Source organism: Dipteris shenzhenensis, chromosome 10 (assembly GCF_047967505.1).
Source record: "Dipteris shenzhenensis isolate YYH24624 ecotype China chromosome 10, Dip_SZ_1.0, whole genome shotgun sequence".
Lineage (NCBI taxonomy): Eukaryota > Viridiplantae > Streptophyta > Polypodiopsida > Gleicheniales > Dipteridaceae > Dipteris > Dipteris shenzhenensis.
The window spans coordinates 47,743,745-47,770,483 of NC_141605.1; the positions used below are offsets into that span (position 1 = coordinate 47,743,745).

The following is a 26,739-nucleotide window of genomic DNA, read 5'->3' on the forward strand; positions in this document are numbered from 1 at the left end:
GGCATGATGTGATTCAATATGGAGCAAGACAAGTGAGGTGCACCAATGCGCTTTCATTCTTTTACTTCCACTCATTCAAACTTCCAACGTATTCAGAACCATAATATTGGATTGTCAGTTAAACTTGATTTACAAAATAACGCATCACGTTGACAATGACTCAAATCTCTTGCCTGCCTTGGCTATAGAACAAGATACGTTACAAAGGCATTTTATTCTTAAAATATCACTTAGTCGAGCCTATGACCTATTTAGCAAACCTATGACATTTTGTGTTATCTGTCCTACGTTGTTCCTCTTCAATAGTACTCACCTTTATCGAGCACATTCTCATATTAAAAATTGTTTGTCAGGGGAATTTTATCCAACTAGCTGTCCAAAATTGACCATTACACCAAGAGTGTGCACATTTCTGTTCCCTTTAAATGATGGTCCAATGCTCTATATTTTTTCGTTCAACAATCTTGTATTTGATCATAATATAGGGCAAGATGGCATCTTCATGTATTTCAAGTCCATGAATTGTCAAAAAGTCTCAGCAATCTCAAGGTGATAGTTTTGTTCCCTTACAGCACCAGCATTACCGCATCAGGAGCTCTTTTCGAAGATGGCCAAACCACAATTTCAACAGAGAGAAGAAACTTTCATGATGCCATTATGTCAAAGCTTATTGAAAACTTTGAAAAGCTACTTAAAGATAAGTAGAAACCTTGTTGGAGCTTCCTGGATATTGAACACTTACACTTCACCCTCAAGACCTTGAATAATCTGCTGGATATTTGTAGCTCGGAAGATTTCTTTTTCAGAGTAGATAAAGAGAAAAACCCAGACCATCTCTGGAAATGGAAGTTAGCAAATAGGAAGGCATCTCACAAAGATAATCATGCATCTAGCGTATTCAAGCCTTAAAAACATCTTGTAACCTGCTTATCTGGTCCAAAATTCTGATATGCACAAAGATAAAAGCTCATAATGAGCCATCAGCACCCTATTGTAGATCCTTACATCTATGCACTCACCTCTCTTTATCTCAACCCAAAATTGCAAGGAGGCTCAAGAAACTGCGACAAGCAGATGCTCTCTGCTTGATTTGTAACTTCAGCATGAAAGAATACACATCTATGAAGCATCCACGATCATCCTAAACCCTTTTGCTGCTCCCCAACTAATCAAGCTATTTTATCATCCATTTATGTAAGATTTTGTATGCATCCTCACTGTGGGTGCAGAAGTTTGAGATTCGTCTGGCTTACATCATGGCCACACCAAAGAGCTTTTCATAAACCTCCAAGGACCTTCCAAGTGTAGCTTTTTAAGATGCATGTTTTGTTTTCTTGGGCGGGTTCCCTCCAGACAGATAGACATAGGAATAGAATCCCAGCATTCCAGCACTGCAACAAATTATACAATTGGCTTCAAAGCAAAAAAGGGATTACTTGAGCTGACAGCACTAGATTAGCCAAAGCTACAGCAAATTTTCTAGCTTCTCAAACAGAAATTTCATGCATCCGTACATACTCATATATGGCATTCAGCATTCAAATGAAATCTGAACTGATCCTCCTTAATCCTCAAGGTTCAGGTATCAAGAAGATTTGATCTACATAACTTAAATCCCCACACATTGACCAATTGAGTTGAATAACAGCTTTTCCTTTCATTTTGTGCATAAAATACTGAAAACCATAAAGAATACGATTTCACAAACCTGGCAATAGCTACAAAGCCATATGGGAAGAGGGCCTTGACCTGTGGATACCAAAACATCAGAGCTCTATGTAAAATCAAACTTCGTTCAGTTCTTCCCTTGTGTTATTACCCACTTTCAAGGGTTGGTGGTACTTTTTTTTAAAATGTTTGTAGCTACAATTAAAAAGGTTAAAGTATGTTGCCACCTTCTTGCCACACGCAGACTCAAACTCTTTTAGAAATAAGCAAAATTTCAGGAACCATCATGCAAACAAATTTTAGACAAAGGTGCATCTGAAAAGGCATATATTTGGTGCCAAAAAGGAAAGAACAAGGAAAACAAACAAAGAGTACCTCAAAAAACTTCTTGATTTCCCTTAGCAAGATGATAAGTGTGATTGCTGCCAAACAGAATAAAAACAGAAGCCATTCAGAGCAACTACAGGTCCGTTAATTTTGCAAAACACCAAAAACGCTAGCAATGCATTTGCACGTACAAGCTAATTCCTAAACATCTCTGAGTGAGGTCTGTTGTCCATTGTCAAAAGGTAAGAAACAAAGTGTCATATTGAAAGGGAAACACAGTGGCAAAAGAAATATATGGGGAAATTTTACAATTGGACTTTTTGCAATGCCATTTTTGGTTCGCTATCATTGATTAGGAACCTTCTAGTGGATCTACTGTCTTGCTGCTTCGTTGACCTTGGAAACTGTCCATGAAACTTGACATTCACAAATGCACATTGCATGAATGACAGATAAACATGGTTAAAAGGAAACACGATTGCACATGTAGACATTTCCAAAACACAACCAGGTAATCCAGAGCTCAGAAAACCGTAAGTAAGAGACAAGCTACAAGCTCCCCTAGAGTTGCCAGATTAGAGCAGAGGATAATCCTGAACTTCATTCACCAGCATCACTGCACTTTTGACAGTACTAGGCTTTACCTATGATGAAAGAAATACCTAGGAGACAGCATTTTCTGTGCGGCTGAAGCCTAATTACCTGATTGCAAACTTTACCTTTTTTACAGAAAATGCACCTGAAGACTTGCAGAAAGAAAAAAAAGCACAAAGTGGTCTCCAACTCAAAACACTTCATAGTGACAAGGGGGAGAGCATACCTCATGCATTCAAAGAATTCTGTAATGCAGATGAGATCAGCATTAACACACTGTTCCTTACACCTCTCAACAAAATGCAGAATAACTTTCGTGATAACTTTCGTGATGATACTACCCCTTGTAGCTTGTTCGGATATAATTGTATGTTCGCATCCTATAATGTCTCCCCCTCATCCTGTCTTTCATGTGACATTGTATTAAAGCATATACTATCTCTCCCATAACTAGGCATCTTTTTGCTGACCCAAGCTTGGCTACACTTGCAAGCAGCTGCTCATTGTGCCATGTTTCCAAGCCCCTAAAGCTGCAGCATACACTTGCAAACAGCTGCTCATTGTGCCATGCCTCCAAGCCTTTGGATTCCATGCTACTTGAACTTCATGGCTGCTAAAGTTCATGACTGAATGCCACTATATGTGAGCATTTCTTGGGCATTGAAGTTGAACCTTTGGAGCCAAAAATGAGCTTTTTATATCATCCGAAACACCATTGCAACCAATCTTGTGGCTTGCAAGCTCCCTAGAGGTTCTCTACAGCGGGTTGCCTCTGTGCACGTTGCATTGGGTGTTACGTTCATAATAAGACTAACAAGGGCCTAGGCTTAACTAAAGCCAGGTCCATATGGCATACTAACCTGGGATCTTGGACAAGTTAGAGCGTGGTCTCACCTGGGTTACGAATAACCTAGGGTTGAGACCAGAACTACCATGATTTTTAGATCCCGTAGACTGAGCTAGCCTACTAATAGGTGGCTGAAAAGAGCTAGCCTATGAATAGCATGGCTAGTCTAGGCATGGCTGAGCTAAACATGGCAAGGTGTAGGCTCCAAGTCGAGCTACTTTGGGTGAAGTTAAGGCTCATTGCTAAAAACCACCACGGCCTTAATGGGCTAGGGCTCTGACTAGGCAAGGAACGGCTCCTTTGCTGCTAGCACCTACAATTCAACTGAAGATATCAAAATAGTTTGTGATTGGTTTTTATTTCAGCATATCAGTCTAGGTAACATGCCCGTTTCACTCCATAGTATATCCTCTATGGCAAGAGAAGACCGAGCTAGTGATCGTACTCCAACTTTAGACTACTCCCTCATTGAGCTTGGGGATGAGGCCATCTCAAAACTCTGGCCTCGTGAGCTTGCAAAAATTTAAAGCGCATGCTAGAGAAAAGACTTGCTTAGCGCTTCAAGCCCAAAGTACCGAGCTAGTGATCGTACTCCAACTTTAGACTACTCCCTCATTGAGCTTGGGGATGAGGGCATCTCAAAACTCTGGCCTCGTGAGCTTGCAAAAATTTAAAGCGCATGCTAGAGAAAAGACTTGCTTAGCGCTTCAAGCCCAAAGTGTTCCTACTTCTGGTTCGATCAGCGGTGTCGTTATGATGATATTGAGGATGAATTCATGAAATGGTTGAATCTAGAGAAGAAATCCGTTGAACCCAAGTCTAAACCTAAATAATGAGGTCTTTAATGTAATGTATCACCATCTCATGTGCTAGCACCATAGTTTCTAGATTCTCCCATTTAAGCTTAAGGCGGAATTCATCACTTGCTCCTACTACAAGGTAGCCCAGCACATGCTGAGTCACTTCAGCTCGAAATCCAGCACTGTGCCCCTACATGGCAATTAAACGAGATCCAAGAGCACGGCTGCTCGATCCACATATCGACGCACCATCTCACCTTATGACTACTTCAAGTTTGCCACCTACAGGTACACAATCTTCGGCTCCTCTTCTTTGCCAAAATACTCAATCATCACTACTGTCAACCTTGGCCAGGTTTGGCGAACATCTTTGGCCTACTTCTCATACCACACTTGAGTCAAAAGTATTTAATGCTCGATCGACCATGCAAAGGATATCCGATGGGCAAAATAATTTTATTACACCACAACCTAGGTGGTATTGAAATTTTCTCAAATAGGCACACCCATGCGATAAGTACTTGGTCAGATAACACACCTAAGGGCGTGTTTTTTTGTGGATGTGCATACCACTAGGGAAAAAACGGTGTATAATGCGTGATCGACCATGCAAATCATATTCCCAGCCTGAAGCTGGCTGAAAGTAATATTGAATTCATTCAAGTGAGAAGCAATGGAGACCCCTTCCTTCATCTACAGCTCAAACAACCTCTTCATGAGGTAAACTTTATTAGAGGCAGTTTCCTTCTCATAAGTGGCACATAGTCTCTTCCACAAATATTTTGAAGTCTGCTCATCTACTACTATGAAATAAACTAACTCTGTAAGATGAAATCTAATAGTAGACTTTGCTAATGCATCCAACTCATTCTAATCATCCTCAGACATATTTGCACGCTTGGCTTTAATCGCTACCAAGGGTTTAATCTGCTTCTTTTGAATAAGCACATCCCTTATCTATTCTTTCCACAAAGAAAAGTTTGTCCCATCAAACTTTTTAATGTTGAAAAACTCCTTTTCAGACATGGAAGAGGATGCCATGATTCAAATAAAGCAAAATCCCAAATGCTAGTGCCTGCAAGAGAGAATCACACCAAATACTTGTAATATGCTAATTATAAATGTTTGTCACTCTAATTATAATTACTGCTTGCTGTCCATGATTTTTGCTCACATGTGATGATTTATCGTGTTCAATATTCGAATGTTTTTCTAAGAAAAAGTTTTCAATTTTTAAAGCATGTTTTGTTTGGAAAAGTTTTAACATACTTTGTGTGTTATGCTGAATTTAAGAAGTTTAAAGGTGCTATTTTATGTGATGGGTCCAGTCTCGTTATTTAACTACTGTATATCCATGTTGACGTCTTCGCCATCCCGTGGTATGGTATGCAGGATTTGAGCTAAACGATTAGTCATGATTTGATTAACCGGCCATGAAAATGGCTGGTTGCATCACCTAAGTGATGGTGAACCAAACAATGCACAATTGGCTCACCTGTTATTCAAGAAATCCATTGGGATATCATATATTGTGCAAAAAGGACTTCAACCTTCGCTTGATGACATGGCTATGTTGTTCAGGTGAACCTCTCAATCAGCTTGGTTATTCTGGAGTCAGGACTCATCGAACAATAGTTGAATTGAGAACGGAACTTAAACTCAGTCCATCTAGTGCTGTGGATCAAGAACAGAATTGGAACACTGAGTACCATTGAACTACGGATTCTTGCATACTCTGCCTGGATTTGGCAGAAATGATACATGAAGTTCATACTACACAAAGGATCAAGTAACCTCGTCTGGCTAGACATGAGCATACTTTCCTAGTGTAGAAGCAAGGTAAGAAGTGAACTCCTCGGCTCACATGGGGGGGGAAGAAGACAAAGTTAATACTCACCAGGCTATGAATATGGCCCTAGAGGAAAGGTTTCCCCCAGAATATGACTCCTTGGCAGAAATGATACATGAAGTTCATACTACACAAAGGATCAAGTAGCCTCGTCTGGCTAGACATGAGCATACTTTCCTGGACTCCTTGGCTCACATGGGGGAGAAAGAAGACAAAGAAATTACTCACCAGGCTATGAATATGGCCCTAGAGGAAAGGTTTCCCCCAGAATGGCAACTCAGCAGAAATGTACCAATCCACAAGGGAGAAGATAGCAAGATGGCAAAAAACTATCACACAATCATGGTGAGCAGTCTAATGGCCAAGTTACATGGCAATATTCCTGAGAAAAATATCAGCAAATGGATGGAGAGACAGAGGGTCAGGGCACCATTCCAGGCAGGGCTTTGTCCCAAACACTCAACAGTAGACCATTTGGCCGCCATAAGGGCTGCATCGAAAGGAGTCGAGCATAAAAAAGAGGCTGTATTTTGTTGCTTTGTGGATTTAAAGAGCCTTTAACACGGTTCCAAGAAAGAAACTATGGGAGAGACTAGAAAGGCTGTAAGTCCCTCACGAACTTAGAGAGGCTGTATATGGCTAAGACAGTATGATACCTCTCGAAGGGGAGGCATTATGCCAATCCATGGCTTACCTCAACAAAGTTGAGAAGATGGATGCCCACAAATACCTTGCCAGGCATTGGAAGCTACACAAACCACTGGATGGCACCGAGATGGGATGAAATGGATAAAATTATGGGGTATAATAGCTGCTGACATACCAGAAGATGCATGTGAGCTCAGGGAGTCAGTGACACAAAAGGTGCTACAAAAATTGTGGCAAGACCCAGGGGAAAAAATGCCATTCTACAAACAGGAAATAATCAATGGACAGCTATGGATGCAAAAATACCTGGGGGAAGACATGCCAATGTTTAAAAGGCATCTGATAAGCAAAATGAGAATCATTTCACATGATCTAGAGGTGGACAAGAGAAGGTGGGCAAGATCTAGGGTCCCCTGAGAAGATGGGGAGGTGACTTTTCCAATAAGGACAGCCCTGTATATAGGGTAGTAAATAGCCCGACCCAGGGGGCCATTGCAGCTGACCCAGGGCCGCTCCAATTCAGCCCTATTCCCTGGGAAACCTCGCCTCAAATCAGGTGGAATCAGGCCCTAAACGAATCAGTAAACCTTCTCTTGTCTAGGCGGTCACACCTCTATCACTATGAGATGCCATAATCTTAACAAAAGAAACATGGAAGAAAGATGCAAGAAGAATGGAAGAAGGAGAAGACCAAGAGAGAGGAATGGAAGAAAGAAAAAGAAGGATGGGAACCAAAGAAAAACAGCCTCCAAGATAAGATACATTCAATGGGAGCAACTTAGAGACACATGAAGGTGACTCCATAAAGGACATCCAAAATAATGGATGAGCTAAAATCTGAGAATGAAAAATCAGGCAATATATGGCAAGCATGCTGAACTCACACAGCAACTTACCAAGGGGAAAGCGGCGATGCTAGAGTGGGAAGAGGTTGTTAAAAAAGGTATAGCAAGCCCCATGAAGGAGATCATATCTGATACCTTGGAAGAAGATAGAAAAGCAAGACATTGAATGTCCTGGTTAGAGGATTAGCAGTACACAACACCGCTATGGCAGATGCCGAAGCATTGTTCACCGAACTGGGGATCAACCTTAAGTGTGATGCAACCTAGAGAGTGGGAAAGGCTGATGCACCAACCAGGCCACTGGTAGTGAGATTTCTCACAGCAACAGATAGGTCCACCCTCATGAGCATGAGGGGAACACTAAACGGTACTAGCACTTTCTTGGATGATGATCTCACGCTCTTGCAGCAAGAGCACCGGAGGGAAGGGATGGAGAAAGGGAAGAAGAGGAAGAGGGGGAGATGGACAGCACATGACGGTGTCGGGCCTACGGGCAAGGGAAGAGAATAGAATGAGTATGGTGGTGTGGAACTGCAATGGCACCCTTCGATCCCATCTAGGGGGTTTCTCAGAGACCTACATTGATAGAGACATGGTCGCATATGCAAAATCTGTCCATAGAGGAGGTTCAAAATGAGCAGCATGTGCTCCTAAGGTGTTGGGCCTACGTACACATCAGAGGAAGATATGAAGACAACAGAGGAAACCTGAAAAATCTATTAGAGTAGCCAGCTACAAAGCTAGGAAGTTAAATAAAAGAAGTTTTGAAACACCTCAACAAGGTACTTGGACTAGCACACAAGCTAGCTCAACAAGTACTAACTACATAGCAAGTCTAGTATTTTCTTTCACCAGATGTAAAAGATCATTGTTTGTTGATCGTGATCACCAGTCTTATAGATCTTGAAGGGTCTCAAGAGGACTTTAATACAATCATATCATCTCTCTCTCTCTCTCTCTCTCTCTCTCTCTCAGAAGGCCTTTGAAACTTTTCCACAATCACGCATGATCAGGAGGTTAAGGAGATGCAGATTCCAGAGATTATGATTTGGGGAGTGATGAGCCTATACGATTCCATCAGAGGGAGAGTTTGTGCCCCAAGAGGCCTAAAGGATTGGGTTGAGAGCACGATCGGAGTGAAGCAAGGATGCCCCTTTCACCAGCTCTCTTCGAGCTCTACATTGATGAGATCATATCCTTTATGGACCTCCTAGGAGGCAAGGGGTCACTATTGGCTGACCTAATCATACAGATACTACTATATGCAGATGACATAGTCCTCATATACTCTTCAGCAGAGGGACTGCAGAGACATATGGAGGCTCTAGAGGTGTTCATCAGAGAGAGAAACTTGACAAATTAACCTTGGGAAGACAGAGGTTATGTTCTTCAACACCTCACGTGCACTGCCTCACCAACATAGCTTTACAAACAGTGGAGATAGTGCCATTCTACACATACTTGGGGGCAATCTAGAGAATGGCAGAGCAGAGGGGATTCCTAGGGAGCATCGCATATGCACATTGTGCGACTGCCAGGAGGTTGAGTCAGAGGAGCATTTTATTTTCAGGTGCCCAGTGTACTACGAGATCCGAGGTCACTACCACTGTCTCTTCTGAGACGGCTTTGGGCTCCTTTCCATATTCCTTGCCTACCCAGATCAGAGATGCCTAGCGGCCTTCATTCACGAGGGGGTCCGACACAGAGAGTACTTACTCAGGCGACGGGGCTTGGCCACACCACCAGACACCTCTCAGAGCAAGATCACAGAGATCTTCCCATCGAGTGATATTGATCGTCTAGTCTCTACACGCAGACGTGACAGAGACCCCGACCCGACGACCATAGCACGACACACGAGGCATCGAGGGGACACACAGATCACTCTAGGGGACCTCCCGTCATTGTTTAGACCCAGGGCACGCCCCACGGGAGTCACGGTGGCTCTAATCTTACGTCGAGCCTCCTCTAGGAGACCGAGACGCACGGCACCCCTTGACAGACACCAGCATCCCATCACTGGCTATGCACCGGCCAGGGCAACATGACATACAGAGGATTTTTCTCCCGCTCCAGTCTTTTTTCTTTTCATTGTCACACTCAGATGTATTTGATTATGTATGATCAGACTTAGGACTCAGCACGGGTGATGATGCTCGTTTAGTAGCTCCACCCTTACTGTGATTTGTATCAAGTTTTCTTTCAGTCTCATAGACCCATCGGTCTTCCGAAGACTCTAATAAAATTTCTTTCTTTCTTTCTTTCTATCTAAAGCTATTCCATTCAAGTCCCAAACTCGGGTGATAGAAAATGCTCCTACAAGTACTTTTTTATTTCCCTCTAAGACTTTGGCATCTTATCTAAAGCTTGATGCCAAAGGGCAGCTGATCCACTGAGAACAAGAGTGGAAATTTTCAGTTTAGCCTGCTCCGTGGTCTCCTCATGTGCAAGGTACGTATCTAGACTCCTGATCCATCCAAGAAATACTTCTAGCTTATGGTCTCCATCATTCTTCGAGATCTGCACGTGTTTTTCTCACAACCTAATCTTCCAACTAGGTTCATTGTGATGCCATCATCTGTAAGACTCCCATCATGAGTCCAATATCTATAATGCCTCCCCAGTTTCTTCCTCAAATGCTCATCTTCACCCACATCCTCAAACTAGCCGTCCTCATCCTCGTCATCATAGTCCCACCACATATTCTCTAAAGTTGTAAAGCCAACTAGGCCGCATCGTCTCTCCTCGATTCTTCCTCGAGTGTTCATCTTCAACCACACCCTGGGTCCTCCTCATCCTCAATGTCATCGTAGTCCCGTCGTATAAAGCCAACTAGACAGCATCATCTCTCCTTCCCTTGGGCTGATCGTTTTGTCTCACTTCTTCATCTTGAGCAGAAGACCTTTCCTTGCTTCTCTTAGACTGATCCTGCCATGCTTCCTAGAGAGTGGTGTTCATGGCATAAAACTTCTTCTTGAGATCCATGTCCATTCTAGCAAGATTTAAGGAGCTGGGCATATCTTATGCCTCTTGATCTCCAACAAATCCCCCTTGGACTTTGTTGCCATTAGGGTTTTCACTTGCTTTGTCTTTGTCTTCTCTCTCAATTCCTCCTCAAGTGTTCACCTTCACCCACATCCCTGGTCCTCCTCATCCTCAATGTCGTCATAGTCCCGTACATATTTTCTGCACCTATGAAGCCAACTAGGCTGCGTCGTCTCTCCCTTCCCTTGGGCTGATCCTTTTGGGCAAAAGACTTTTCCCAATTTCCTGCTTCTCTCAGACCCTAGCGAGTGGTGCTCATGGCATAAAACTTTTTCTTGAGATCCATGTCTATTCTAGCTTTAAAAGATTCAAGGAGCTGAAACAAATCTTATGCCTCCAGATCCAACAGGCTCTCCCTTGGATTTTGTTGCCATTAGAGTTTTCTCCTGCTCTATCTTTGAGTGAACAAGGTGCATTCGATCTACAGGTCTTACAATCTTGTGCTACTTCATTGGAACTGTCTTCTTGATTGCCAAGGCTACTTTCTTTGGTGCTCCTCCCTTGGTTCTCCTTGTATCCACCATGCTGGACACTCGGCTCAAACATAAACTCCCAAGCAATACACAACTACACAGAAATAATAAAAGTATCCAACAGCAATCCTTGGAGATGTGAGATTAATATTTCCGCTGCATGAGCACAACTAGAAAAAATAAGCAAGAGCTAAACTTGTTATCAAGAACAGGTCAAATTTGCAAAGTGACTTAGCTTCTAGGTATGCCTGAGCGAGTAAAAAGCAGATTTGTTGCTAGAGAACAATTTACAGTCAAGTTGGTAGCTGGAAAGAATTGGGCACACGAAATATTTGGGCAAGGTATTCTGGACAAGGTCGACGCTGGGTAGCAAGAAGCCTAGAGAAAATCGCAACAATCGTTCGTGATTTCCTGTCCAGCCTCTTCAGTGGCTGTGGAAACCCTCTTCTTTGGCTGTGCAAAGTTCACAAAAGCTCTAGAAAGCTCTTGCTCCAATCGCAATGGATCAGCTTGGAATTGGCCCATACTAAAATCATCTGTTAGAGCTCAACATGCTAGTGTTCATGTAAGTGATCAAAGTATTATGGGTTCTGAAGATCACATTCGCCTCACGGCTAAATACTACGTGAACTTGATCACTCATTAAGACAAACATCATTTCCAACCACCAAGGCACCCTCCAAAGATAGTTTGAAAGTGTTAGGAAGAATCATGGACATTGTAGACCCTATGGGTATTAGGAAACCCTCATGGATGTGCAAAGTTTCATCAATCTCATACAGCGTGTTGATGAATTTACACTGGGTGGAGGGTGATCCGGTAAAAGTAGTCAAACGACTTAACTAATGTAAAGTCCACCCCATGCACTAGCTTCCAACATCTTGTCACTGGATGTGACTATCATGGATACGATCCATCACCAAACCGTAGAGTGTAACCATGCTAAAGATAGTAAAGATAGACCATAATATATTGAAGATGGTAAAGTCATACTGAATCTGACAAGATCACACTGAAGGTGATATTAGGCCATACTGAAGATGGCATAGCTATACGCAAGATAGCATGCATGGTGATCAATTGCAATTAGTGGTAATCAGTGAACTAATAATGACCTCTTCACAAGGTTTACAGAAGAAGATAACGAGCTAGAGGGTGAAGTCCTTTCATAAGAACTCACATGCGTGATTAGTAAACATATATGCAAAGAAAAATATCCATAAATATGTACTCTTGTTACAACAAAAGTACTCTCTCGATGCCCCCACACTATGCTCGACACACCAAAAGATCCATTGGATTGTCCCCTAGCCTCAGCCTAGGCTTGCACCCTAGCTTCGTTGCCCCCTCATCGTTCAAGTTGGGGCGGTGCTGAGCTTCCTGCTCAACACTCTACAGAAACCCTCCCCCCCCTTTTTTTTTACTTTCCCTATTCTACCTGGCCCTACTTTCGAGTGTTTTTGAAGCTGCTTCTCTCTTCTTCTCGCCAATCAGCCCCCTAGACTACTGAAAACGGAGGGCCTTCACTAGTACACATCAAGGACAGTTTTCACCTTCCTTTTTCCCCTCCAAGGGGTTTGAGCTTCCTCTTCACACTTGCTCCCTTGACGGTTGGAGCTTTCACCTTACAAGTTGCTCCCTCGACGGTTTGAGCTTTCACTATTTTGCTTCCTCACAGTTTGGTACGTGTTCTAAGAAAAAGTGGGGGGAAATCTTGGCTCCGTAGGCGCATCTCGCTAGAGCAAAATCAAGTTCCCCTTATGTACGCTTGAGTTGTACAAAGGGTGTGGGATTGACTTCGTCTCCCACCTCATGGGCGAGGTTTTGTTGGGATTTTTTGTGGAGGCTTGTGAGATGGAGAGCGCTCTCCCACCTATGTTGTAATGTTGTACTTCGCTATTGCATGTCTTGAATGGGATATATTACTCTTTCGTGTAATATATTATTCTTTTAAATGGAATATATTACTCTTTCGTGTAAAAAAAGTATGGACTCTTAGAAGAATGGGCTCTACCTTTGGTCCTTTTGGTGTCCATTATGTGTAGGCTCAATATGAGGGAGCGCGAATCTAGGTAAACAAATGGCCTAGCTTATGTCTAAGAATCCTTGGGCAAATAGACAATGGAATTGGGCTCGTATCTCATAGTGCCTAGTGCATCTCATTAAAACATGATACCTGGTCCCATCACTTTTAGTTTGTGTAGAGTGTAGAATCTCAAAGCTTAACAATGCCAGGTAGCTGAGATCTCCTAGCATGTCTCAATATAAATTTGATGAGATGATGTCCGGAGCTGACCCATGGCAATACTCACTACATGCTAGAGATGAATCTATAAGTATCCTAGAGTTTGGATAAAACCATCCTCGATTAAAATGAGAAAATTTTCTCTATAAAATGCCATTCTGGTGGCATGTGGCCATGATGGGGAGAACCATGTTTGCAATATACAATTGTCATAATCATCTCTGACACAGCAAGTGCCTTTCTCTATCCATGCATGTTCCGAGTTTGCTAAGAGTCCAAACTTCTACACAAGACATTCAAACACTTACTACTAAAGGGAGAGCAAGCCCGAGAGGGGAAATCTATTTCAAGCAAGGCGACTACAGAAGTTATCAATTAGCCACATACACAAAACAGATTTTTTTTAAAACATAATATAGCACTAATTGGTACCTCTCAAAAGATGCTACTCTCAAAAATGTTATCTCAAGAAATTTCCCTTATAGCACCTTCAAATACAAAGAGGATTGACTCTTTGATAGTATGCACGTAAATCTGCCTAGTTCCACAATTTGATTTGTACATAGATTAATATGCTATACATTACAAATTCATCGACAAACATCATGTCTAAAGACTTTAAAATCAGTAGGTAGCCCATTCCTTGATTTATAACGCCAGCAATTAGATGTAAATGAAAAAATTGATACCATACCTACTTGTCCCTTGATATACTGTGTGCATGATTTTCCTTCCTTCCAAGCATTTAAGCTTTGTACACTCAAGCTCAAAATAACACCACCCAAGATGACCCCAAAGCGGAAAGCATCGGTGCTTCCAGTAATAATGAACCAAAGCAAGCCCCCAACCACAAGGCAAGCTCCTGTTAAAGCATACTAACAATAAATCTCTCTCTCTCTCTCTCTCTCTCTCTCTCTCTCTCTCATGTACTTATTGGATATTTGCAGCCTATGGAACCACAGAAAGTGGCTTCCTCCAGAATATGCTTTTGGACTTGCCATGCTTTATGCACAGGGGAAGGGGATGGGACTTGGATTGGTTGTAGGAGGTGCAAAAATTACTTTCTTAGCTGAAACATGGGAACATGATGCATTTAGGATATTCCTAATTGATGAATAGAAGATAGAACCAAGTTTCAAAAAGGAAAGCACAAGCAAGAGAGGGAAAGTGGGATTGCCTGCTTCGTTCTCAAGATTCTTCTTACAAACTGCAAGGAATCAAACTCGATAACAACAAAAGGTATGCATGGAGAGATCTCATCCTGTGTCAAGATGGGTATTACATCCCACATGACAACTCACCATGATACGAACGGCAAGAGAATGTTTCCTTCATGGAGCACAACTTTTTTTTAAAAAGATTCCATTGTATTTAATTGAAAAATTATATTGTATTCTCTCTTTATTTAGGTTAGAATACCTATTAAAACTAAAAGATATTTACATAAATAGAAACTAGTGTGCAACCCGTGGCAAGCCATAGGCTAGTGTTCGGCAAAGCCAGGGGAGTACGGAATCAATGGAGTCCTATCAACTATGCGTCCGTCTACAAATATTTAAAACAATTTACCATATGGAAACTCTACAAAATTAACATCAATTTTGCTTAGAAATTACAATAGACGGTATTCCAGAACCGGAATATTCAGGCTGCTTATTTCTTGGATATCTATAGATACAAAATAGAATACGACCAACCTGTGTATGCACAGGAAGCCATAAACACTGTTACAATTTTAATAGTAAAGGTTGAACTGTCGCTCCAAGTACTGTTCGTGCATTTGTGTCCAACAAATTACATGGGCAGGAGTGCATGGTCACTACGGACTCTGAAATGCACTCCAAAATTTAACAGCCAAGAAAATGCATTATCATAGAAATGGAATGAAACACGGACAGCTTTGTATGCCTACAGAATAAGGCATCTTTTCATAATGCAACGAGACATCATTGGGAAACACCATACACTTTTAGTCGTCATTCAAGAAACATCAGGTTTGCTGAAAGAATATGAAGACAGAACTTTCTTGTAGAAAACACAGCACTTGTTTGAACAATTAGTGTTTCAATTGATTCTGCGATCTATATACAATGCTGGATGACCATGCTTCAATGGACACCTCTTGGGAGATTTTGGCTAGCATTTCCTCTTGGCACATTTGGAGAGTCAGATGTACAGAGGCCTTGGATGGCACCCAGATATACCCATCACAGGTGTTCACGGGTATTTGGACTGACATGGTTCACACTTTGATAGCCATATGGGCTAGCATGCACGGCCCTTCACGGGCAGCCTCTTCTAGAAGGACTATATTTCTTCGAGTTTGGAGGGGTTCTCCCTTTTTCTCAGAGGTTTCTACTGGATTGAGATGGCACTATCAGCCTCAATCCTTTCTTTTTGGCTCTTGAGCTTTTCATGCATTGCATGATGTATCCTGTATGGAGCTTGCTCTAACTATTTTCTTTAATACTTAATAGAAGTCTCTTTTTGAAAAAAAAAAAAAAAGGACCTTATCACCAAGCCCCCTTTAAAGCCATCATGAAGCCATGATAGAGCCCAAAGTTGACAGACGGCAACCAGGATTTCTCCTTGATCATAATCATTCACATAGGGAAGGCAAAAATTGTCCGCCATTTTGGCAGCTGATCTTCTTTCATATTTTCCAATGCTATCGCTTCTTGAACAAGCAACACAAGGAGTGGAGTGTAGGGATTCACGAGGTTCACGGTTGCCCATTATGAAATCTGAAAATTTGAAGATGACAGTTGAGCAGCAAGGCAATAGTGTGGCCCATTTGCCATACAGGGTGTACATAGTGTGGCAAACATGGGCTACAGCCCCTACAGGCGGCATGCTCAAGTTTTTTTTCTCAATTCTGTTGAGTTTAGTTCATTTGGATGTACCTTTATGCGCTTCCAAGTTTCAAAAAATACCTTTGTGGGACCTTTTCCCAAACGTTGTCTGAGGAGAATCGCAAGGTTACAACATTCAATGTTGTTGTTCTTTTTTGCAGTCTCGCCCACTAATCATGATCTTTATCTCACACAGAAATTCATAGTATAAGAATCCCCCTAACACACCAATAGAACAAATAAATCCACCTGCGAACCCAAGTAATTAACGCACTCGATGAATGATGCATGGAGAAGCAATGAAATGAAGATGAGGGAGTGCATCTTTGTATTTAACGGAACCAATCTAGAAAGTCTCATGAACTCTTCTATCATCCCACGAACTTCAATGGCAAGATATCGCAAACACTCTTCTTCTTATGCTGCTACCCTCCTTGATATCGTAGCCTTTCTTAATCCATCTTGGAACCCAAGGAGACACTCAGTGAATGACGGTTAGAGAAGCGGGAAAATGAAGATAAGCCTACAAGCCACAAGAATTTGATAGCGAAGATGGAGGCTTTAGCAATGTATACAATAATGATCAACAAAATTGAGAATTTGTGTTGTTGTGAAGGCCGTTGGATCTCGATCCGAAGGAAGATACAAGTCTGAGTGACCTATCAAAAAGCGTTAATGCATATCAGGATGAATGGAATATAGACCAAGAATCCGAGGTGCAAGACGCTTCACGGCCTCAATCGTAACCAGTTTTCATCAAACACCTTACATTCATCCATCTAAATCTAAGGCTATGGTTCATTCTATGGTCATAACTGATTAGCCTCCTTAATATATTATAGATACAAAAGATGTTTTCTGCTTTTGAGTTGATTGTCTAGCCTTTTTTGCTTCCGCTGTTGAGATTGGTAGTGTATGCCTACTCATCGTTCATTCTTGCATGTTTTCTTGGAAAAGCATCTAGCTATCTCAATCTTCGACCATAGCCTATGGCATTCTAGTGCATCTTGCTATCCCTTCACAATTGTGATTTACTTGCACATATCTTTGTCCACTTTTGGCACTGCAATCCATCTCCACGTCCATGTGCATGCTCCAATCTCTTGCTACCTACCAGTCACATGCTCCCTCTACGATGCTGCATTCCTGAACAGAACATGTCTGATGTTATGGATGTTATCAACAAGGTGAGGCCTCAATCGCAAACTCAAGACCTTGGCTAAGATCTTGTAAGTGGTATCCAACAAAGTGATCGGTCTCCACTGCCAAATGTATGACCTAACCTCCCCCTACACGATGAAACAAATATCCCTTGATTCAAGGTCTGAGGAATGGAGCCTGAGTCAAAAATATCCTAAAAAGAAAGAAAAAGGAGGGTGAGGATATACTACGAGAAGCATTGAAAGAAGGACAGCGGAGTCAAGCCATTCTCCCTAGGGAAATTCTGAGGCAATACCGCCTTGAGGACCTCCCAAAGCTCCTCATCACTGAACGGTACCTCTAGCTGCATGCTCAAGCTCAGATGGACCAATGTCGGAATATGAAGCCATACTTCCTAACGGGCTACTAAACCAAGGAGGACTCCTCTTTGGACTGAAACAACTATTGATAGAAGAGAGTGGTCATCTCAAGGATCTCTTGTGGATCCGTTTGCATCTAGAATGCAACGCTGGAATCCCCTCTATGCATCGACCAATCCCCCACATAAAACTTGTCAAGGCGCTCTAACAAGCCATCATGTCTCTACTGGCTGAAAGAAAAAAGGAAGGCTGACAGGGAGCCTGGTGAACTCTGCCTCCCTCCATGGATCTCAACCACTGATCTTGAAGATGAACTACTCCCATGTACTCCTCTCTGTTGTGGGCATCTTTCATGTACTCCTCTCTCCTGTGTGCATCTCTGAGAAAGAAGCTCCCCCCTACTTGTCTTCCTCAAACTCTAGGTTGTCTAAGTCACTTCCAACAATCCAAGAGTCAATGTCTAAGAGACACTCCGCTAGCCACTCCAAAAGATTGGATGGTGCTGCCTACAAACAAGGGCGTACACGTTCACGATCCCGATCCTGGACTCTCCCACTCAGATACCCATCCAAACTGCTCATCCCATGATAAGCTCCCCTGATCAAAAAACATCTAGGGCCACTGTCTAGGAGACTAAAATGCAAACCCCTCCACTCATGGTTGAAAGACACGTTAAGACACAACACGTCAGACATGCTTCAAACACAAGTGTCTAAAGTGTCTTAAATCCCACCCAGATACCCATCCAAACTGCTCATCCCCGTGATAAGCTCCCCTGATCATAAGCATCTAGGGCCACTCTCTAGGAGACTGAAATGCAAACCCCTCCACTCATGGTTGAAACAAAGGTTAAAAAATGACATGCCATACATGCTTCAAACACAAGTGTCTAAAGTGTCTTAAAGATAAGACACGTCATTGTGGTTATAATAATTATTATTTAATTCATATATGTGTAAGTATACAAGTGTACAACTAGCATAGCTAGCTGCTACATTCTAGAAATACAATAAGCTACACTTAAACACTGTAAGAAGGAACAATGCACTTGTACAATGTAGTTAAGAGTCAAGGCTCGTCAATCAAGACTAAAAAGTTAAAGCTCACGACTCGAGCTTGCAAGTCAAGATTCACAACTCGAGCTTGCAAGTCAAGAGTCGCAACTCAAGAGCTTGCAAGTCACGACTGACAACTTCAAAGGTTTAAACTGACAATTGAATCTTGATATTCAAAAATCCATACAGAGATTATATACCAATAATCATAGATCAATAAACATAAATATCATGGCAATAGTCTGTTTGTCACATGTGACATGAATGAAATATGCATCTAGATACTTGATTGAACGGAAACTTTCGGCTCTCCAGAGTCAAATCTCTCAAGATTCATCCTAATCCAAATCTGTGAGGTCATTGCCACTACTGGATCCAGAGTCACTACATTGATAGCATGGTTAAGTTAAACTCAATGTTTGTTGCTACACACCACCCACAAAGAAAAAAAAAACGTGAGTGTCTAAAGGTGTCTTAAGGTAAGACACCTTAAGTATCTTATCATAAGACACGAGTGTCTTAATAACCATGCAGGCTCCACTTCGGCCTACTACGGGGGACCAAACCATTGGGTCCCTCCCGGGTAGCAAGTGGTGCATGTCCCTAATATGTTCAAAGCTGAAAACATATGCTCCTGAATCAATAAAAGGTCCACTGTCCATCCTACCACTGCCCTCTGCAAAACGGTTGGCAAAGGATCAAATGTTGTTGTAAGAAATCCTAGATTTACTATATTTAGAAATGTGCTAAGGAACAGAAAAGAGACTGAGATAGCAGAGAAGAAGGAATAATTGTATTGCTTGAATATCTGTAGGGTGGATGTGATTGTCATCCATACAATTTGGCCTCTCTTATATAGAGAGTGAAGAGTCACACATGAAAAGGTGTGTACTCCAAAGGGTATGTGCATGAAGAGGTGTGTACCCCTTGATGAGAGGGTACATTACAATAGGAATGTCTCTTCATTAGAATGTCTCTTGTAAAGGGTTGTGCCTCATTAGGAAGTGTCCCGTCGGCAAGGGTTGTGCCCCTTAGGAAGTGTCCCGTCGAAAGGGCATACCCTTCCACAAGTGTCCATTCATTAAACCATCCATAAGTCTAGAAATAGAGAAAGGAATACGTCACAGATCGTGACATCCCCTCCCACTCAAAAGAAGACCCGTGGAGATAATGAACTGATGTAGAAAATATCATGGTAGATTCTGAAAATACTGCTGTAAAAGATCAGGGTACTGCTGTAAGTCTTCATCAGACTGCCAAGTAGCGTCGGAGTCGTCCAGATCTCGCCAAAGAACAAGGAATTCCGTGATAAGTCGATGTCGAGTCTCTCGCTGTCGATGGTCCAGAATACGCTCAGGAATAAGTAGAACATAATCGTCTTCGATTTCTGGGACATAATCACCCGTAGGAGGAACTGCTTCATCGCCTGGAATATACGTCTTTAGCCAAGAAATATGAAATGTTGGATGGATTTTACCCCATGATGGTGGTAATTCCAATTTATAACTTAAAGGTGAATTTTTCTTGACGATCCGGAAAGGTCCATAGTATCTTGGTCGCAACTTAGGAAACACAGACTTAACCGTCTTATAGCGATGTGGGGCTACAAATAAGAGCACCATGTCACCAGTGTTAAATTCCAGGTGACGTCTATGTTTGTTGGCAGACCGTTGATACCGCTCTTGCGCTTTTCGCATATGATCCCTGACTTGCAGTAGAATGTCTTGCATTTCTTGAACCAATTGATCAGCTAGGGCCACTCGATGTTGAAGTAAAAAATTTGTTGGTACAATCGGAGTGTGTCCATAAGCTGCTTGGAATGGAGTCATGCTGATGGCGCTATGGAAAGAGTTATTATAAGCAAACTCAAGGAGTGGTAGATACTCTTCCCAGGCTGCTAGGCGTGACTGAACATAATGTCGAAGCATTTCTTCCAGAACTTGGTTGACTCTTTCAGTCTGGCCATCTGATTCTGGGTGGTAAGCTGAACTGAACAGTAGAGTTGTACCCAAAGATTCGAACAGTGAAATCCAAAAGTGACTGGTAAACTTAGGATCTCTGTCGGATATGATATTCTTGGGTAATCCATGGTGTCGGAAGATGTGTTGTATAAAGTTTGGCTATGTCCCCGGGGCCTGTGCACTGCTTTTGCAAGCAACAAAGTGTGCAATTTTGGACAAGCGATCAACAATTACCATAATCTGAGTATTACCTCGAGAAGATCGTGGTAGTGTTGTAATGAAATCCATGGAAATACTTTCCCACCTTTCAGTTGGAACTGGAAGAGGCTGAAGAAGTCCTGTTGGAAGTCGTTGACTTGCTTTCATTTGTTGACATGATAAGCAAGATGTAACCATTTTGATGACATCGCTTTTCATCTGACGCCAGTAGTATGTTGCACTGAGTAACCGATAAGTCTTATTGATGCCTGGATGGGCAGCATAAGGAACGACATGATGCTCTTTTAACAAAATACGTCGAACATCCTTGTCATGTGGTACACAGACGCGATCTTGATAATATAGAAGGTCGTCCGTATAAGAATAGGATGAGAAAATCTTTTGTTCGGAAGTCGAAGGTTGATCTTTGGAAAGAGCCTGTACTGCTGTGCCGAAGTCTTTATCATTGAAATACTTTCCTTTGAATGAATTCGGAACATCCACAGATAATGTAGAGATTACCATGGCTGATGCTAGAGGTAACCTGCTGAGAGCATCTGCAACTACATTGCGTAGTCCTGGTATGTACTCAATGGTCATGTGAAAGTTGGCCAAAAACTCAACCCAGCGTGCTTGTCTAGCATTCATGACTGGCTGAGTAAAAATGTACTTTAAAGAGTGATGGTCTGTTTTGACCACAGAGTCGGCACCCATGAGATAATGTTTCCAAGAGCGATAAGCATGTACAACAGCAAGAAACTCCTTATCATAAACCGGATATCGGGTTTGGATATCAGAATGTTTATGGATGTCAAAAGCAATAACTCTGCCGTCTTGCATCAAGACTGCTCCTGTAGTGATGTCGGAAGCGTCGGTCATGACCTCAAATGGAAGGTTTGGGTCAGCAATAGCCATAACTGGTGTGGTAGTGAGTGCTTGCTTGAGTTGTTGGAAACTATACTCTGTTTCGGGAAGCCACTGAAAAATTGCTGTGCTTTTCAATAATTCGGACATAGGAGCTGCGATTTTGGAAAACTGATAGACCTTTGTATGGTAGAAGTTTGCCAATCCGAGAAAAGAGCGGACATCATGAACATTCTTAGGAGTAGGCCAGTTTCGGATTACCTCGACCTTCTTGGGATCCACAGAGATACCTTGAGCCGAAATAACATGTCCCAAATATTCAAGTTGGGTCTTGAAGAACTCACTCTTCTCAATGTTGATGTAGAGAGAATTTGCGCGGAGAACTTCAAAAACTTGGTGAAGATGTTGTTTGTGCTCATGTAGGGATCTGCTGAAAACGAGGATGTCATCGAGGTAGACGATGATGAACTTATCGAGGAAAGGCCTGAAGATGTCGTTCATTAATGTCATGAATGTGGCCGGGGCATTGTTTAACCCAAAAGGCATGACCAAACATTCATAGTGTCCATACTTTGTTCGAAAAGCTGTCTTGTATTCATCACCTTCTCGTATGCGAATTTGATGATAACCTGAACGAAGATCAATCTTGGAGAATTGTGTTGCATGTAGAAGTTGATCAAAGAGGTCATCAATGCGAGGCAATGGATACTTGTTTTTTATAGTGAGCTTGTTGAGGGCTCGATAGTCGATGCAGAGGCGCATTGACTTGTTCTTTTTTTCCACAAGTAGTACAGGAGATCCGAAAGGGCTGCGACTGGGCCGAATGTGACCTTTGTCGAGTAGTTCGTTGACCTGTCTTTGGATTTCTTCATTTTGAGTGTAAGAAACCCGATAAGGAGGTTTCGACGGTGGATTACTTGCCTGGAATAAGTTCGATTGGGTGATCCACTGGTCGTCGAGGTGGTAACTGCTTTGGCAATTCCTGTGGAAAAAGATCCAGGTAGGGCTGGAAAAAAGGTTGGTTGAGGTATTCAGGAGGATCCTTTGTTGGTGTCTCCTCTACTGCCGTAACCAACAGAAGTGAAGTCTTTGCTTGGCATTTACGAACCCACTTCTTTACTTGTAGGGCAGAGGCAACTGGGGTTGAAGGAGAGTCCCTAGAACCAGTTAGCTCAATAAGTTTTCCCTGGTGGACAAACTGGATAGTATGGCTGCGAAAACTGATTGATGGATCATAGTCGTAGAGCCATTGTTGTCCGAGTATGACATCGTACCGAGAAAGAGGCATAATGTCGAAGTTCAACTTGTCCGTATAATGTTGGATGCGAAAAGACAAGTTTTTGATCCTGGTGTTGCACAAGAAAGTTGTTCCATTTGCGAGTTCAATTTGATAGTCCATGAGGCTAGGACTGGTGGTCAACCGAAGTTTATCGACCACAGAACTGGCTAGGAAATTATGAGAACAGCCACTGTCGATGAGGATGGTGACCGTTGTTCCACGAATCGATCCTTGAACACAAAGTACTTGAGTGGCCAGGGAAGGTTCGGGGTTGCTGGCAAGGCTCAGGTGGATGGTATTCGCCATTCGAACAGCTTTGCCTGTCTTGTCTTGTGCTGAAGTAGCATCTTCTTTTTGGGAAGTGCTAGGTTCCATATTGGAATTTTGCTTTGGTCGCCTGGGACAATCGAACCATCTATGGTCGCCTGTACAGATGGTACAAAGTCCTTTTGTGCTGGAGCTGTTCTTCTTGTCAGTGGCCGCACCTTTATGTTGGGGATGTCGGTAATGACTTTGTGAAGAAGAAGAAGCGCGATCCTTGGGGGAATGCTTCTGTTGGAATCCAGCAAATGATTTCTGAGGCTTCTGGGGATCTTGAGACTTGTCGCTGACCTTGATTACCGAAGTTTTTTCGAAACCTGGTGTTATCTTGAGGGCGAGCACCTTTGGCCATAGGAGAGTTCTGTGTGCGATTAGCACTCTGCTTCCCTGTGTTTAGGAAATCTGTAATGCGCTCTGCGTAAGCAATAGCGCCATCTGTGGTGGTGATATTTGCTTTAAGAACATCAATGCGTAACGAGGGATTTAGGCCTGAGATGAAGGCATGAAGGCGATAATCCTCAGTTAAACCATCAATCTCCAGCACCAATGTGGTGAACTGAGAGATATAAGAAGACAGGGAACCCGTTTGCTCCAACTGTCGGAGTTTTGAACGTGCTTGGAAGTCCGCATTGGCAGGTACAAACTACTTACGGAGCACGTGTTCAAAACGTTCCCATGTTAACACACTTTTTCCGTCCTTTAAGCGTCTTTGCCACCATAGAAATGCTGTATCCTTTAGGAGGGAGGCCGCCAAGGCGATCTTTTTGCCTTCCGTGAGGTCAACAGTGTCAAAATACATGCGCATTTTAGCGAGCCATTGGTCAACAGTTCGGCGATTGCGTTGACCAGTGTAGGCTTCCGGAAGTTTGACGTCAAGTCGTTTAGTTTTGGAAGCTTGAAGTAATCGGTAGAGAGTACGCAGTTCAGTGTTTTCTACCTCTGGTGGGAAAGAGTCCGCATCGTCGTCGGGTTGCGTCACGTCGTTCTCTGTATGTGCTGGACTTCGAGAATCTTGGAGTTGTTGAACTTTTTGAACCAGGTCGGAGATGCTGTCCTGAAGCTGAGATATTTGAAGTTGCAATAGAGATTCACTTTGGACGTTGCCTTCAGGGGTCTATTTGGGACTTGATTCTTTAATCTCTGGAGAGGCTTCACGCGAGCGGTGCGACATGTCGGAGATCCCTGTGAGAAAAGCGCGAACTTGCGCTCTAGTTTGTACCATCCCTGAAAGAGGATTCGGGCTGCTCCCTGAGGTTGCTCATATTGGAGGGGGCAGGCGAGGCAGGATGGAACCACCCGTGGAAATCTGGTAAAGGCGGTCCTGTCGGAGGTAACACTGGAGATTCTGAAAAAGGTGTTACTGCTCGTGATAAGACAGGGGTAGGTAGCAGAGTCCACGGATCTGAAAAAGGGTAAGGAGCTGCTGTCGGAAGAGGAGGATATCCAGGAGAGGGAGTGCCTTCAGAATGTAAATACTGACTTGGAGAAGGTACAACCTGTAGAGGAGGATATCTGGGAGCTGAAGGAGGTGGAGAGTACCCTGGAGATGCCGAAGATGAAGGGTAAAATTCTCTCCAAAAATGAACAGCAAACTCCTGAGGAATATCGTGTTCCGGATATCTTCGTGTCTCGTGGAACACAACCTGTACTGTGCTGAGGAAATAATGTAACTGAGGTGCCTCACGCAGAAGGTAGAGGATGTGATCCAAGTCACTAGGAGGGCACGTGACACAGAAGACCCAAGATGCAAAGGCTCCAAAATGGGCTGGCTGTGCAATTTGAACACGATATTGTGTAGTAGCAGGTGCCTGAGGTGTCCTTGAATGGCCGGGTGAATTACCAGGGGTTTCCATGCTTTAATGTGGATTCTTTCATTTGCTGTAATTTGTTAAAGAGAATCCGTAAAAAGCAGATTGGAAAGACTCCACCTGGCAATACTTTAATCTGCCAAGTGATTGCGTAGAAGAAGGCTGCAAATCGTTGTCCAGAGGTCCATGTTGCAGTGTTTTGCGAGGAGTGCTCGAGGCTTGTCTGGTCCGGGCTGTCAACGGGCTGTCTTCATCGCGAGAATAGTTGCAACTGGTGCTGAAATGGCAGGGTAAAAATGGCGAAACAAGGAGAGGGCAGCAGGCTGTCACTGGCGAGGCTGAGAGCATTGCTCAGGGCGGGACTGCGCAGGGGGGAAAAAAAAAAAAGGGGGGCTGGCGAGGCCAATCAAATGCGTAGGGGTTGGCGCAGGACTGTGGGCAGTACGGCACAGACTGGTGCAGGGGTGCGCAGGAATGTCCGTACTGTGCTGGTGTTGCGCAGGGCTGGGGCCAGTAATTTCGTACGGTGCAGGCTGGCTGTCCGTACGGCTGTACGGCTGTACGGCAGGGCAGCGAACAGACGTACAGATTGTACGGAATCACTGCGCAGGAAGGTACGGAGGAAGAGGCGCAGGGCTGTACGGCTGGCTGCGCAGGCAGATACCGAAGGATGGCGCAGGGCTGTACGGCTGGCAGCGCAGAAGGGTACGGAAGTCCGTACAGTTTTTGGTTTTCGTTGAAGGAGAGGCTGCGACTTTTCGCTAGGGCTGCCTAAAAGGTTAGTTGCCCCAAAAATTTAAATGGGGGTTTAGTTTAACCCTAGGGTAGCTAGGGTAAACCTAGGGGTAGGGGATGGGTTTAATTTTTGTCCCTTTTTACCCCTCTAGGTACCCTTTTGTAGGTACTTGGGGCCTAAGAGGTGTGCCTATTCGAAGGGGTGTGACCCTTGGAATAGGTGCACTCGTTCATGAGGGGATGTGTCCTTTTTGTTAAAAGGGGTGTGACCCTGCATGAATAGGTATGTCCCTTTGCCCACGATGGGGTATGTCCTATGAGTGAGGAGTCGAGACTCGTCACCAAAAGGTGTGTCCCATGGTGGAAAAGGTGTGTCCCTTGGTTTTGGGACAGCCCAAGCACCTGAAAGGACACGATTTTGGTCGTGTCCATTCACATCAACTTGTGATGTGAGGGAGATGGAGAGGCCAGGATGACTTTAGGCCGGGTAGGCGTTAAAAAATTTTACGCTTATCCTCTCCATCTCTTCCATGCACAATGTGCACGGATGTCCTTCTAGCGGCAAAAATGTATCAGATCAGCGCTAGAAGGTGGGGGTCATTTCCTACAGGTAGGAGCGAATTTTGCTCTGATACCACTGTAAGAAATCCTAGATTTACTATATTTAGAAATGTGCTAAGGAACAGAAAAGAGACTGAGATAGCAGAGAACAAGGAATAATTGTATTGCTTGAATATCTATAGGGTGGATGTGATTGTCATCCATACAATTTGGCCTCTCTTATATAGAGAGTGAAGAGTCACAC

The 26,739-nt window shown here is 43.2% G+C and overlaps 1 protein-coding gene across 1 annotated transcript in view; it reads right to left on the bottom strand.

The window, feature by feature from the left end:
- Nucleotides 1-800: 800 nt before the first annotated feature.
- The window catches only part of LOC147897909 (protein FATTY ACID EXPORT 3, chloroplastic-like), a 61,324-nt gene continuing 35,385 nt past the window's right edge, over nucleotides 801-26,739 (bottom strand). The window contains exons 3-6 of the mRNA XM_087380840.1: nucleotides 14,036-14,203; nucleotides 2,044-2,090; nucleotides 1,709-1,749; nucleotides 801-1,391 (exon numbers count right to left, since the gene is read on the bottom strand). Of these exons, the coding sequence (XP_087236966.1) occupies nucleotides 1,313-1,391; nucleotides 1,709-1,749; nucleotides 2,044-2,090; nucleotides 14,036-14,203 (335 nt within the window). The 3' untranslated portion in view covers nucleotides 801-1,312. The remainder of the gene's footprint in view (nucleotides 1,392-1,708; nucleotides 1,750-2,043; nucleotides 2,091-14,035; nucleotides 14,204-26,739) is intronic.